Below are 13,804 nucleotides of genomic sequence, written 5' to 3'. Positions count from 1 at the left end.
ATTATTTGCTTTGCTACAAGGGCCTTAGAGAGTACAGTTTTCTTTCACCGACGCGGTGTAAACCATCACGTTTAATCTGGCTTTAAGAGAAGGAATGTAGGTCGATCGCCTATTGCATTATTGAATGCTAGATTAGATTGGGCTACATGCTTTACAAATTTCTATTTTCATTTCATAACCTATGAGGTGGTTATTAAATCCATTTTTCAAGTAAGGAAATTGAGGTTTATGGAAATTAAGAGGATTTTAAAAAAATATTTGGTTGCATTGGTTCTTAGTTGTGGCAGGCAGGCTCCATAGTTGTGGCACACAGGCCCCTTAGTTGCGGCTCCAGGACTCCTTAGTTGCGGCACGTGGGCTCCTTAGTTGTGGCATGCGAACTCTTAGTTGCGGCACGCATGTGAGATCTACTTCCCTGACCAGGGATTGAACACGGGCCCCCTGCATTGGGACTGTGGAGTGGAGTCTTAATGCCACCAGGAAGTCCTTCCAGGGTTAATTTAACAGTTACTACTTGGCCGTCTAATAGAATCTCAAAATTAACACAGCCAAAAACCAACCTTGTCTCCTTCACAGCCTTCCCCACCCCATAGTTAGCAACCCCCTGCTTCCAGTTACTCAGGACAAAAAACTTGGAGTCATCCATGACTCCTTTTTCCTCGCACTCAATCTATCAGCAAATCCTGTTGACTCTACCTTTAAACTATATCTTGGATCTGACCACTTCTAGCTGGCTCAACTGCCGTTCACTTAAAGCTATTATCACTGTCCTTGTTTTAGAGAGTAGGTCACACTAAAATGTCACACTATAGATTCCAAACTATAGTGGTGGAACTGGGATTTGAACTAGTTAAGTTTAATTTGAGTCCACGCCCTCATTCACTAGAATGTAAACTCCAGAAGGAGAGAGACTTTTGTCTGTTTAGTTCACTACTATATCCCCAGTGCCTCTACTGCTGCCAGGCACATGGTATGCACTCAGTAAATATTTGTTGAATGAACAAATGAATCCACTACCAAAGCTAAAAGTGCAACATTTGTGGCAGAAAGAACCAGGGATCCTTCAGCAATTCAGAGAGATATTTTGGACCCTCACTCATCAGTCATATGGTGGTATTTCTATGTATCCAGTTAGCATAACTTGCCCACTGGCATTATTTATAGATATAGATTTAGTGGAACTGATTTTTCAGGTCACATATACAGATTGAATAATTAGACCATGACAAGGCAGAGGAAGATATTAGATGTGGAAAACCACATTTAATACTCTTTTTCTGAATAAAAAGAAATCTTTTAAGAATAAGTAGAAGGGGGACTTCCCTGGTGGTCCAGTGGTAAAGAATCCACCTCCAGTGCAGGGGATGTGGGTTCGTTCCCTGGTCAGGGAACTAAGATCTCACATGCCACAGGGTAACTAAGCCCACACGCTGCGACTATTGAGCTCGCGCACCTCAACTAGAGCCCGCGTGCCGCGAACTACAGAGCCCACGTGCCCTGGAGCCCGCACGCCAGAACTAGAGAGAGAAAACCCATGCACCGCAACAAAAGATCCCACGTGCCGAAACTAAGACCCAATGGCAGCCAAAAATTAATAAAATAAAAATAAAGAAAAAAAAGAATAAGTAGAAGGACGTCAAAGAGATTTCAAACCAGAAGCTCCAGATATACTGGAAAATCTTTTCCTTGGAAAAGCATCTTTAAACATGTTCTAACTATGGCTTATCCTTCTACGTCGAGGGCATTAAGTGATGACACTGGAAACTCTTTGGATAATTAAAAACATGACAATAGGTGGAAAGGTAGGAATTTCTGGATTTTAGAATAATGGGTAACTTTTCTCTCTCTCCTCATCTCTATTTCTATCTTGCTATCTATCCACCTACCTACCTACCTATGTCTGTTCAGGCTGCTATAACAAAATACCACAGACTGGGTAGCTTGTAAACAACAGAAAAGTTTTTCTTACAGTCCCGGAGGCTGCGAAGTCCAAGATCAAGGTGCCAGCATGGTTGGGTGAGAGCCCTCTTCCGGGCTGCAAACTTCTTATTGTATATTCACATGGTGAAAGGGTCTAGGGAGCTCTGTGGGATCTCTTTTATAAGAGCACTAATCCCAGTTATGACAGCTCTGTCTTCATGACCCAAAGACTTCACCTACTAATATCATCACCTTTGGGGATAGGTGTTGGTGGTGGTTGTGGGGAAAGACAAGCATTCAGACCATAGACTACCTACACACACATATTTTTCTACATTTTCATATGTATGTATGTATCTGTATATAATATCCAACTTATGGGGGAGTGTATATATGTATATATATATATATACACACACATATATATGTAAAACTTTTATCATCAGAATAAAGTAAATGTATGTGACCCTCGGAACTCCCAATATTAGTTTAATGATATTTAAAACTTAAATATAGATGGGTCATTGCAAACCCTGCAATGGATAATGCAGATGCCGAGAACCCAGAACTTGCTAGACTTAATGGTCACTAGAAGTCTGCTCATTTCCAAAGCAGTTAAACAAGCACTTCTGAGCATCCCTGAGGTGCCTGCTGGGCTGGGCTTGTCACCAGCCATAAAAGCTATATAGCTGTTCATAAATGGTACAAAATCATTCTTAAATACTTGAAGGAGGTGTCTAGAAAAAAAGATGGATTCCACCAGAGCAAAATGCCATCCTCAAAATTCTCTGGTAGCTGACCTTCCTTGTGGACACTGCCCTGTTGAGTTCCAGAGCTGTGCCCCCAAAGGCCTGTCTGGCAGCTGATGTGAGTCTGGAAAAGTTTAACAAGTTCCTGGCCAATTAAGGAAAACAAAGACAACAGAATGAGTTGTTTTTTTGTTTTAAAGAAAGCCACAGATGTTCAATATAGAAGACAGTCCTTTAAGTTTGCCTTTACTACTTTTTTTTTTTTTTGCGGTACGCGGGCCTCTCACTGTTGTGGCCTCTCCCGTTGCGGAGCACAGGCTCCGGACGCGCAGGCTCAGCAGCCATGGCTCACGGGCCCAACTGCTCCGCGGCATGTGGTATCTTCCTGGACCAGGGCACGAACCCATGTGCCCTGCATCGGCAGGCGGACTCTCAACCACTGCACCACCAGGGAAGCCCTGCCTTTACTACTTTTTTGATGGAAAAAAAAAAAAGTTCTCTTAATGAAACGATCTTAGGTCTTTTTCTTAATTTCTCACCACTTGACAAAAGAAAAAAAACTAGTTCACATGTTTTGGTCCCAGGCTGGGAACTACTGCTTTAGAATTAGTAAAAAGGCTCATGTGGGGAAGAAAAAAAAGAAAAGACAACGTGAGAACTCTTGCCTATACCAAGAAACCAAAATATTTAATTTTGTCAGAGATGGGCTTAAACTGAGAGATATGCAATCAAAATTTAATTCAACAAGTATTTACCATAGACCTATGAGTTCAGCATTATTCACTCATTTATTGGGTGCCAACTGTGTTAGGCCCTGGGCCAGGCCCTAGGGATATAGTAGTGAAGAAAATTACCCAAGATCTCTGCCCTTATGTAGCTGGCATTCTGATTAGAGGACTCAGGGAACCTCCTAGGGACATCTTAGGGTGACATACTTTTCACACCCATTCCGAGTTTCATACAATACCCAAAGTACTGCTTTAAAAATGTATGAAATACTTTAGACCTTATTTCCAACCATAAAATCTCCACGAAAGTGGCAAAATAAAACCAGAAGACAAACCAAGACAAAACTAGGCAGTGGCCTAAACTAGTCCGGAGGTCTGAGTTTAAACACATCAGAGAAGATGCTGCTGCCATCAAATGAGAATTAAGTCCGTGTCATACCATCCCAGTAGCTTGCTATACTTCTCCCTTGCATCTCTCATCACATCAGAAATTGTGCAACGTCCATCTTCCCCAGAGGACTGAGTCCCATGGTCACAGAGACCCACACTGATCTTGCTATAAGCCCAGTAACAAGTAGGCTTTCAAAACATTCAATGACCACTTAATAACTTGATGATGCTACTGCTGGGCAGCCAATAACCTGGGTCAACCAAGTAGCCTCTACAGGATCTTCAGTACTGAAGCATTGGATGTGTTTCACAGCCAAACAGGGTGACACAAAGTTAGGAGGAAAACCTAGTCTGACCAGTTCAGGACAAATTTGGAAACTTCCAAAAAATGTTTTGACCTATTCAGTGAAGGTCAGACAGAGAGTAACTGGACACACCATAGATGCACCTGCAGACCAACAGTTAGACCAGAAGGGCTCTTGGAGTACATCTGTCTGGGGCTGAAAGATCCAAATAGCCCATCTTCTAAAATGCTGCACTAATGGTAGCAAGGCCCAGAACTAGGGGCTTTTGATCCCTAAGCCAATGTACTCCTGTTTGTTTTCCTTTTTCGAAGGGGTAAAAAGATATATTAAAGATTAAGAGAAAGGGATATTTGGACACAGCATGGCAAACAATTTAAATTCACATTTACCATTCCTGTTGCTAGAAATGTTTTCTCCTTGGTATACTCCCACCTCTCCTTACCTCTCCCACCCCTCACTGCTCATCCTCTCCAAAATGCCAATACTCCCACTCAATTTTTACAAAACCCTCCTTGGTCCTGCCTTATGCATCCAGACTATGTCGTTAGACCAAGGGTTGGGAAAAGCCACAACCCCTGGGCCAATTCTGGCCTGTGACCTGTTTTTGTAAATAAAGTTTTATTGGACCACAGCCAGAATCACTTGTTTGTGTATTGCCTGTGGCTGCTTTCTTACTACAAAAGAGCTGAGTAGTTGCAACAGAGATCATATGACCTATAATATGAAGTCTAAAATATTGACTCTCTGGCTCTTTACAGAAAAGTTCACAAACCCCTACCTTATACAATCAAGATGTTCTTCAAAACATGCAGTTCTAAGAAACATTCTTCCCCTGAGATACCTGAAAACTGCAATTCTTAGTACCATATGTTCCCTTGAGAAATTATTTTTTAAAGTTTTAATAGGTGCCTAGGATATAGCAGTCTTTTTAACTATAAAGAATTAAAAACACACAAAAAACTCACTTTTGAAGCAAATTCTGTGAAATGGTATGAGTGATATGGTGGGCGATAAAGATTTGAAAGAGGGCAGACATCTCTTTGGAGAGTTCTAGCCATGGAGGAAAGGAAAAGCTGGGGCAGTGGCTGGAGAGAAGTGGTAATTCTTATTATGCCAACTTGCTGTGGTGACCACAATGTGTGAAGCAGTGAACATCCAGCAGACACTCAGAAAAAGAGCTGTCACAACACTGCCTCCCCCCGTCCCCCAACAAAGTCAGAAGAGGACTTCTGAAGGTCTAATGACTAGTAAACCAACATATGGAAATATGTTCAGCCTTAGCAGTTACAATAATGTGTGATGCTATTTTCACTAATTAGATTAGGAAAATAATTTTAAAAAATCTGACAGTATTCGTACAAGCCAGAGTTCAACGGTCACTGCAACCAGTCCACTCACACTGATAGCAGGCACTGTTCCAGGGCTCACTACAGCCCTTGTTGCCATTTCAGCGTCACCTCAAATGGACCCACACCAAGGGACTCTCTTCCTCCTACCATTAGCCCCACCCCCCCACCCATGGGAGAAAAATTTAACCACCAAAAGAAGTCACATTGAAAAAAAGTTTATTTAAAAAAGTTCTAGCAGCAAGAACAGTAACAAAACAAAAGGAGAGACGGACAAACAAAACAAGAAGGAGGCTGTGTCCTGTGGGACTTGTCTCCACTCTTTAATCGAGTTCTTTATACCGAGCAAACATGACTCTTCGCACAGCGTCTCGGTAAGTCTCATTGGACTGTCTCTTGCTGGTTCTTCCTGGAGCTCCCACATTGGGACCCCTCATCCGGCTTTCAGTCTGTAAAACAAAGACAAACAATGAAGTGAGCTCTATGAATTAATTAGCCTCAGGGCTGGTCTTTGACTATAAGCATTTCTGGACTAGTAAGGAGCAGGATATAGGAGAATTTTTAAAGAATGCTTAATAAACAAACACTCAAGATGAATAAGGAGGGTGGCGATGCCATGATTTCAGGATACAGAATTCAACACCAGAAATGTGAGAAGCCCATCTCATATATGTGGCATTTTCAGACAGGGACTAAGACAACACAAAATGGAGAGGGTTCCCTCTTATCACCTTTTCTATCTTCTCTTCTTTTCCTTAAACATGAGGGGTGAGGCCCTTCATGGGACCCAGGACTAGTCTGTCATACAGAGTGAAGTAAGTCAGAAAGAGAAAGACAAATACCATATGCTAACACATATATATGGAATTTAAGAAAAAAAAATGTCATGAAGAACCTTCGGGTAAGACAGGAATAAAGACACAGACCTACTGGAGAACGAACTTGAGGATATGGGGAGGGAGAAGGGTGAGCTGTGACAGGGCGAGAGAGAGTCATGGACATATACACACTAACAAACGTAAGGTAGAGAGCTAGTGGGAAGCAGCCGCATGGCACAGGGATATCGGCTCGGTGCTTTGTGACCGCCTGGAGGGGTGGGATAGGGAGGGTGGGAGGGAGGGAGACGCAAGACGGAAGAGATATGGGAACATATGTATATGTATAACTGATTCACTTTGTTATAAAACAGAAACTAACACACCATTGTAAAGCAATTATATTCCAATAAAGATGTAAAAAAAAGAAAAAAAAAGACTGACAGCCTTCGGGGCTTTCCTGGTGGCGCAGTGGTTGAGAATCTGCCTGCTAATGCAGGGGACATGGGTTCGAGCCCTGGTCTGGGAGGATCCCACATGCCGCGGAGCAACTAGGCCCCTGAGCCACAATACTGAGCCTGCGTGTCTGGAGCCTGTGCTCCGCAACAAGAGAGGCCCGTGCACTGCGATGAAGAGCGGCCCCCGCTTACACAACTAGCGAAAGCCCTCGCACAGAAACGAAGACCCAACACAGTAAAAATAAATAAAATAAATTAATAAACTCCTACCCCCGACATCTTCTTTTTTAAAAAAAAAAAAAAAAGACTGACAGGCTTCTCAGCTCTCACGTTCTTTGCCAGCAGTGGTGAAAGCCCAGCTAATAGGCAAGGACATAGCTCTGGGCCACAGAATGAGAGGAAACTAAGTATATGCCAGGTTCATGTCACCCCTAACAAGATGGAAACCATTTCACCTCCTCTGCTGAAGCCAATCCAGGATGGCCATATCCGAGGCCTGCCCCCTTCCTCCAGCCAGTGGCCTGTTGGACACAGCCTCCTTTGCTGCTATTGTCGATGCCTTCTTTACCAACAGGCTTACGATCACTGCAAAAGAAGCATACATACTTAGACACCAGCACTTTCAAAGTGACATGCTTGTGAGCCCAATAAAAACCTCTGTCCTCTTGATTCAGATTTGCCTCCTCTTAAGAATATTAAACAGTATCTTTGAGTGCCTGCTATCTATGAAACTGGCTTTGTCCTGAGGATACAGAGATGACCAAGACCTGACTCTGTTCATGGGGAAGGATGTGAGAAGGATAATATGTGAATAGATGCTTACAGCACATTGAAGAGCTCAGCCATGGATGTAGCAACAGTATATACCTACTATGGAAATACAAACAGGGAACACAAACCTGAAGGGGCATCAGCAAAAATGAGGAATTCTAACAGGAGGGTATACCTGAACTGGGTCTTAACAAATGAGGAGGTTGTGAGCTAGAAAAAGCATGGGAGGAAAGGAGGACACAAGCAAGGAGAAGTGAAAGAATACAATTTGTCCAGAGGAAGAGTGGCAGGAATTGATAAAAGGCTGCTTGAGCCAGATTGTGAAAAGCCTTGAACATCATGCTAAATCATGACTCTGTACTTCATACTTCAGGCAAAGAATCTCTAGAACCCAGGCCTCCCTTTAGGCAAGGTATATGTTCACAAAAAGGCTAGTTTTAGGAGATTTCTGTTTATAAAGGTCATTTTGATGGTAGGGTAGAAAGACTGAAGAGCAAAGATGGGGAGTAAGCAGTCCAGTTTGGAGGTGAGCTAGGAATTGGGGCAAGGCTTAATTATGGATGTGGCCACTAACGATACAGAGGATAAAGGAGGAAGATTGGGACAGACCAGGTAGACCATGATGCGATGATGTTACTACTCTGAAATAGGAATACAGCAGGTTTAGCAGGACTGGACTAGAAAATAATGTGGAATATAATATTGAGTAATTGTTTAGTGTGAGGAGGCTGAGGAGTGGCCAAGAGGATATGCCCAGAAGGTAAACAGAAATAATGATTTTGAGCTCAGAAAACAGAAATGACTTGAGATGGAGCCATAGGACTTGTTAGCCTGTGAGTGGTGGCTGAAGCCTTGGGTACCGTAGGCAGTCCAAGTCAAGAGGATGGAGGAGCAAGAATAAAGGAAAACTGAGGGCAGAGTCCTGGAGAATATCTGGAATAACCCAGAAAAGGAAGAGGAGCAGGAGAGAAGACTTAGAAGGAGGAGAGCCAGTAGAATGTGATGTGATGGGTGCTGAGAATAGAGAGGCATCTCTTTCTACACCCAGCTACACCCAACTGACTCAGGGCTAAGGTGCTCTTCCTCCTCCTGGCTGACTCCTTCAGTTTTGTCATCGTTCAGTGTATTTCAAATTGCAGAGAATGACCCAATGGGATGCTACATTGATTAAGTGGTCCCAACTTAGCACTTCTTACAAATGCGAATAGAATAGACTAAAATAAAAATGTCAGTGTTTATTGTACAGTAAGGAAGTATTTTTCATGAAGATTTCTTTTTCAGTTATTTACACACATACATATATTCTGGGCCATGATTCAAAATAATCTCTTATTGAGGGCTGTGAACAAATAAGTTGGAATGCCAGAGCCCCAGACCCCACCTAGACTTCTTAGGGGACTTTCTCCATCAATTATCTCCTTTCCCCACAGGCATACTCTACCCTCGCTACTAGTTCTTTTGCTTACTAATGTAGAGACTTGTTCAAGTTTCACTAGATCAATACCCTGCCTAAAACCATTTCATAACCTCCCACTGCCCTAAGACAAAGTCTTAGCAAGGTGTTAAAGGAGCATGAACTTCAAGAACTGGACTGTGTCTGTTGAGCCAGCCTCATCTCCTTGTCACTCAACCACTTATCTTCAGTGTTCAGCCCATCAAGCTACTTACAGCTTCTCAAATGCATCATGACCTCTCTCTCTTTCATCCATGAAGCATGCAGTTCCCTCCAATTGAAATGCCCTCCCCTTCTCCACCGGATTTCTGTGTCTGCCCTACAAGACAAAGTACCACCTAAGCCTTCCTATTCTCTGTTCAGACAGTCAAGGATAATACGTGTCTTGTCCACATGAATATTCCTTGCCCTTGGTGCAGTACCTGTACACAGTGGGCTATCAGCAAATTCTGTATAACTCTGGACTCACAACTTGGGAGCTCTCTGACCAGAAACAAGCACAGGAAGCTAGAGATCATATATTTCTATCAGCAGCCAACCATTTATTCAGCACCTAATGTGTGAGAATGGAGGTTCCCTAGAGAAAAAAGTCCAAGAGTGTGACATTCTTATCAGGCTAATACGGAGGTACAGTGTTACTGATGAGGAGAGAAAGGGTTCCCAACTATAGCCACTCCAGCCCTGGTTTTGAGCAGCTAAGCAGCCAGTGATTCTTACATGCAAACATACATATTCCCTGTGTTAAGACAGGTGGTAAAAAGGCTGGGGTGAACTTCATGCTCAAGAGTTCAGACAGAACCTGCTCCCGATAACCTCACTCCCCGAGAGAGAAAAAGGCAGCATGTTAAAGAAAGTGATGGTTTCATCATTAGGCTTGAGACCTAGGCTGAGTGAAGAGTTTCTAGCTTACCTGTCAGTTTCCCTGGAGTATTTAATTCGTTTCCTTTCTGGAGAATCAAAAGATTGGAGCTTTTCCCTGCGATCATTTCCTCTTTCTTTAAACCTTCCCTGTTGGTAAGCAGAAGAACAGATCTGAGACTCCCATCTGAGGGGGTGGGAGAGTGCGAAAGCTTCACTTTATTCCCGATATTTCTTCTAATGTGAAGGGATTCAACTGGTAACTCCTGGAATCTCTCATTCCTTCAAACATTCTTCTTGAGAAAGTAGTGGCTTCTCTAACTGGTAAATTTGGGAAGAAGAGGCTATCTTTTCCTCTTCTGAGGAGGAGGTGCTCTCCAATACGCCTCCACAGGTGGATTCTTGACCGTCACATAAGACCTGTCATGGGCCAGTGAAGCCTGTAGCTGGGTAAGTGAGTCTGCCTAATTGGTCTAGATAGCAAGTCCATTTGCCTCTCACTCTAAGCTACTTCCTCCAACTTGGCCTTTAACAGTAAAAGATGCTATTTCAGCAGCCCTATCCAACACTCCTTCATTGATTTTAAAAGCTGGGCAGGAAAGAGGAATGTTATTTCACCTACCCAAAGACCCTAACATCACCTTTAAAAAAAGCAACTTTACTAAGGTATAATTTATAAACTATAAAATGTACCCACTTTAATGTAGTTTGATGAGTTTTGAGAAATATATACACCATCTTTTGGGGCTTCTTCGTTCTTTATCTTCAGCACAGCCTACAAATGCTATACCAGAAAGCAAAAAGAGTTGGGGGTCAAGGGAGTAACAAGTCACCAAATCTTACCTCCCGTTCTCTCCTCTCCAGATAGGCTAGCTCCTGCTCAGACTGTTTTATCTTCCGATGGATTTCCAGGTTTTGCTGAGAAGAGAGGGAATTCTATGAGTGTAGGTCTAAAAAAAGTGGTCCTAGAAATGCTCTAGGCCTTTCCTGATAGCTGCTCTAGGACTGTAGCTCCTTTCACTGACCAACCCTCCCAAGTGATCACAGCACCATGCAAGCAACAATCCCTAACTGGTCTTGCGTTAGGCTCACCAATGGGAACCCAGGTTCTAACACTGGCTTGTCACATAGATTAGTTACATGTTGTGACACAAGACAGAATTTTATCCTACTTCTCTCCAAAGTGTAGAAGACACAAATCTGGTTTATATCTCTTTACCTAAGGTAAAAATGGGAGAGGGGAATCTGACTACACCAGTGAAGAAAACCAAATGCCCACATGCTCTGCCTACCACCACTACCACCTGCCATCCTCAGACACTATTCTCTGTGGGCACTATTCAAGCCCACAGAGAAACAGGAAAAGGAACTCCAAGGTCACAAATGAACAGATTTCTCTGAGAGTCCTGTACTCCTTGAGGGTCCTACACTCCTGAAGCGTGGCTCCTTCTGGCATATATAAGCAACTTAGGGTGTCCAGAGCAGCTCTTGTACAGAAAGGGGATTCTTTGCATTGGATTACTGCAAGGAAAGGAAAAGTGCTATAGTCCACGTTCCACTGTCCCAGGGCTAGTTCAGTTTGTGGATTCATCAGACCTCTGGCTCCTCTTTCCTGACAACAACTTTTTAATCTCTTTAGCAATTTATTAGCACTTTCATAAGAGAGCTGAATTTTAAATGTTTTGTCTGATGACTCAGAATTCCAGAAGGTCAAAGGAACTTGGAGGTAGTCTGTTGCAGGGGTTGTCAGAAGGAGCCTCTCAGAATCCTAGAAACTTTGCAGAGCCTCAACAGAGGCAGCTGGAAGAAGAGGTGTGCCTATCATGAAAGCAGAGCTTTTCAGCTTTTAGCTACATAGGACTTTGGGTTTTATATTGAGAGAAAGTCTAAATCTTATCCCCTCACGTGCTCTAGCAACATCTGCTGGAAAAGGAGTGTGAAAGAAATTACTTTATACTGAGAACACGAGTCCATCTAGGGGCTTTACTTGTCCAGAATTTGGCTCCTTGGCCAGTACATATAAATGAGAAGACTGCAAGGGAGGACCAATGTATGTCAGTTTAACACCCCAAGAATAGTTTTTGTGCCATGGCTTATAGCAATAACTCACTACATGAAGAGATGGCAGAATGTGACTCACCCTTGGGGAAAACCACACACTGTCAGAGCTAGATGGAACCAGGTGAAGCCACCAAGTATCAAAGAAGAAAAGGGCCTTATCTGAAGTCCAACTCTTAGGTTAATGGTAGAGCTAAGATGAGAAACCCAGCAGGTGAGTTTCCTTTTCCACGACCCCTTCTCCTCCTGTCTTCAGCACAGCTTCCATGTTTGGTGCCCCAGCCACAGCCATGATGCTTGCCTTGGGTCTACACCCTGAAGTTTTTTGAAGGTAGGCACCATCTTAATGTAGAGCAACTCATGAACAAAAGGTGGAGGAACAACTCATTTTTGTCTTTTTTTTTTTTTTGGCCGCGCTTTATGGCATGTGGGATCTTAATTGCCCAACCAGGGATCGAACCTGCGGCCCCTGCAGTGGAAGGCGAAGTCTTAACCACTGGACCACGGGGAAGTCCCAGCAACTCATTTTTGAATTAAACTGATTTAATTAGAGGAGTTGGGGAAGATACAGGCTGAGGAGGACAGCATAAGCTTCTTTAGTCACTGTAATGCTCAACAGTGATAAAGAGTCAAAAATTCGAAAGGTCAGGGCCCTTCCCTTAATACCTTGTGCAGGTCTGAAAGCTGCTGGTGTTTGCTCAGAACTTCTTTATTGGGAAACTGCCTTCTGCAGAGCAGACAAGCCAGTTTATTCCAGTCAGTGAGTTTGTCTTCTTCATTCTCCTTCTTGGTCAGCTCCTCCCGCTGCTGGGGCTGTGCTGTGCGGGGCTGTGGAGGAGGGGTCTGCTCCTCCTCCTCTTCCTCCTCATAGTCACTGTCTCCTCCATATTCACCCAGGAGGCCGATCAGTGGGTTTACCACTTTAGGCTGGTAGGAGAAGGCCAGGGATTAACGCAAACTCAACCTATATTTGGGGCCTGTTTTCTGGATATTCTGATATGGGCATCTCATTTCTTTTAGCCTGAATAATGAACTGGGTTCAAAACAGGCCCACTGACCATGCTGCTCATTTCCCAGATGGAAGCAACATGGCTCGAGCTTGACTGTTCTCCTTGTCCACTGAGATAAGCCAGAAAGTTTCCCTTAGGAGTGACTCTAGCAACAGAACAGTGATGAGAAGGAAGAGAAAGGGAAACTGACAGAGACCACAGGGAGAGTTTAAAAGTTACTTTTGAAGAGGCAGAGATAGCAACCACCTCCAAGTCACTGTAACCCATGGAGAAAAGGAAAGATAACTTTCATCAAGGCTACAGTAACTCCTAGAGCAAAAGAGATTTAGGAGATGGACTAAAAGCAACTGAAGGATAAACACTCAGGTAGACAGATTCAGTTCCTGAGTAAGGTAAAGACAAAGGCATGGTTAGGACAGATGTTATAGTGAACTGAATCAATAATGTAGAGCAGGCAAAAAGTATTTATCAGTAGCTTATAGGAAATGTTAAATAATGATGCATGATCACTGGCATATGATCAATCAAAATAAAAACAGAGGGTCTCTATTGTTATATATTTGTATTTAATCGAAATAACTTGTGATTAGATTGACACTATCACTTAAAGGCATCTAGAAAATGGGTACGAATGTTAGCATTGTTCACTCTGGCAGGCAAACTATAAAAATGACCATGCATGCACTCGACATCTAAGAGATTCTCATGCAGCACCAAAAGGTAGGAAACGTCAGGGCCAGGAAAATGGGTTTCCTTGGTCATTTAGAAGAGAAGAATTAACAAGACCGAGATTCTAACTTAAAAAGGGCCAGTCTGGTGGGAATGTCACAAGGCAGAGGGAAAGAGGACAGATAACTGCCTCTGATTCTCCATCAATACCCCTATTAGCAGACAGGAAAATTTACCTCATGCTTATACTCAAGAAGAGTCTTGTCTGTGAGAC

At 43.2% G+C, this 13,804-nt stretch overlaps 1 protein-coding gene across 3 annotated transcripts in view; it reads right to left on the bottom strand.

Moving 5' to 3' along the window:
• Positions 1–5,642: 5,642 nt before the first annotated feature.
• Positions 5,643–13,804, bottom strand: part of RBM6 (RNA binding motif protein 6) — a 107,018-nt gene continuing 98,856 nt past the window's right edge. For all 3 annotated transcript variants that reach the window (XM_079933616.1, XM_079933617.1, XM_079933618.1), the window contains 5 exons: positions 12,518–12,778; positions 10,637–10,711; positions 9,846–9,943; positions 7,167–7,296; positions 5,643–5,887 (listed from right to left, as the gene is read on the bottom strand). In XM_079933616.1, coding sequence (XP_079789742.1) covers positions 5,762–5,887; positions 7,167–7,296; positions 9,846–9,943; positions 10,637–10,711; positions 12,518–12,778 — 690 coding nt within the window. In that variant the 3' untranslated portion in view covers positions 5,643–5,761. The remainder of the gene's footprint in view (positions 5,888–7,166; positions 7,297–9,845; positions 9,944–10,636; positions 10,712–12,517; positions 12,779–13,804) is intronic.

Source organism: Stenella coeruleoalba (assembly GCF_951394435.1).
Source record: "Stenella coeruleoalba genome assembly, chromosome: 10".
Taxonomy (NCBI): Eukaryota; Metazoa; Chordata; class Mammalia; order Artiodactyla; family Delphinidae; genus Stenella; species Stenella coeruleoalba.
Note: the sequence above shows the minus strand (reverse complement) of the source record. Positions and strands in the feature narration are given on the sequence as shown.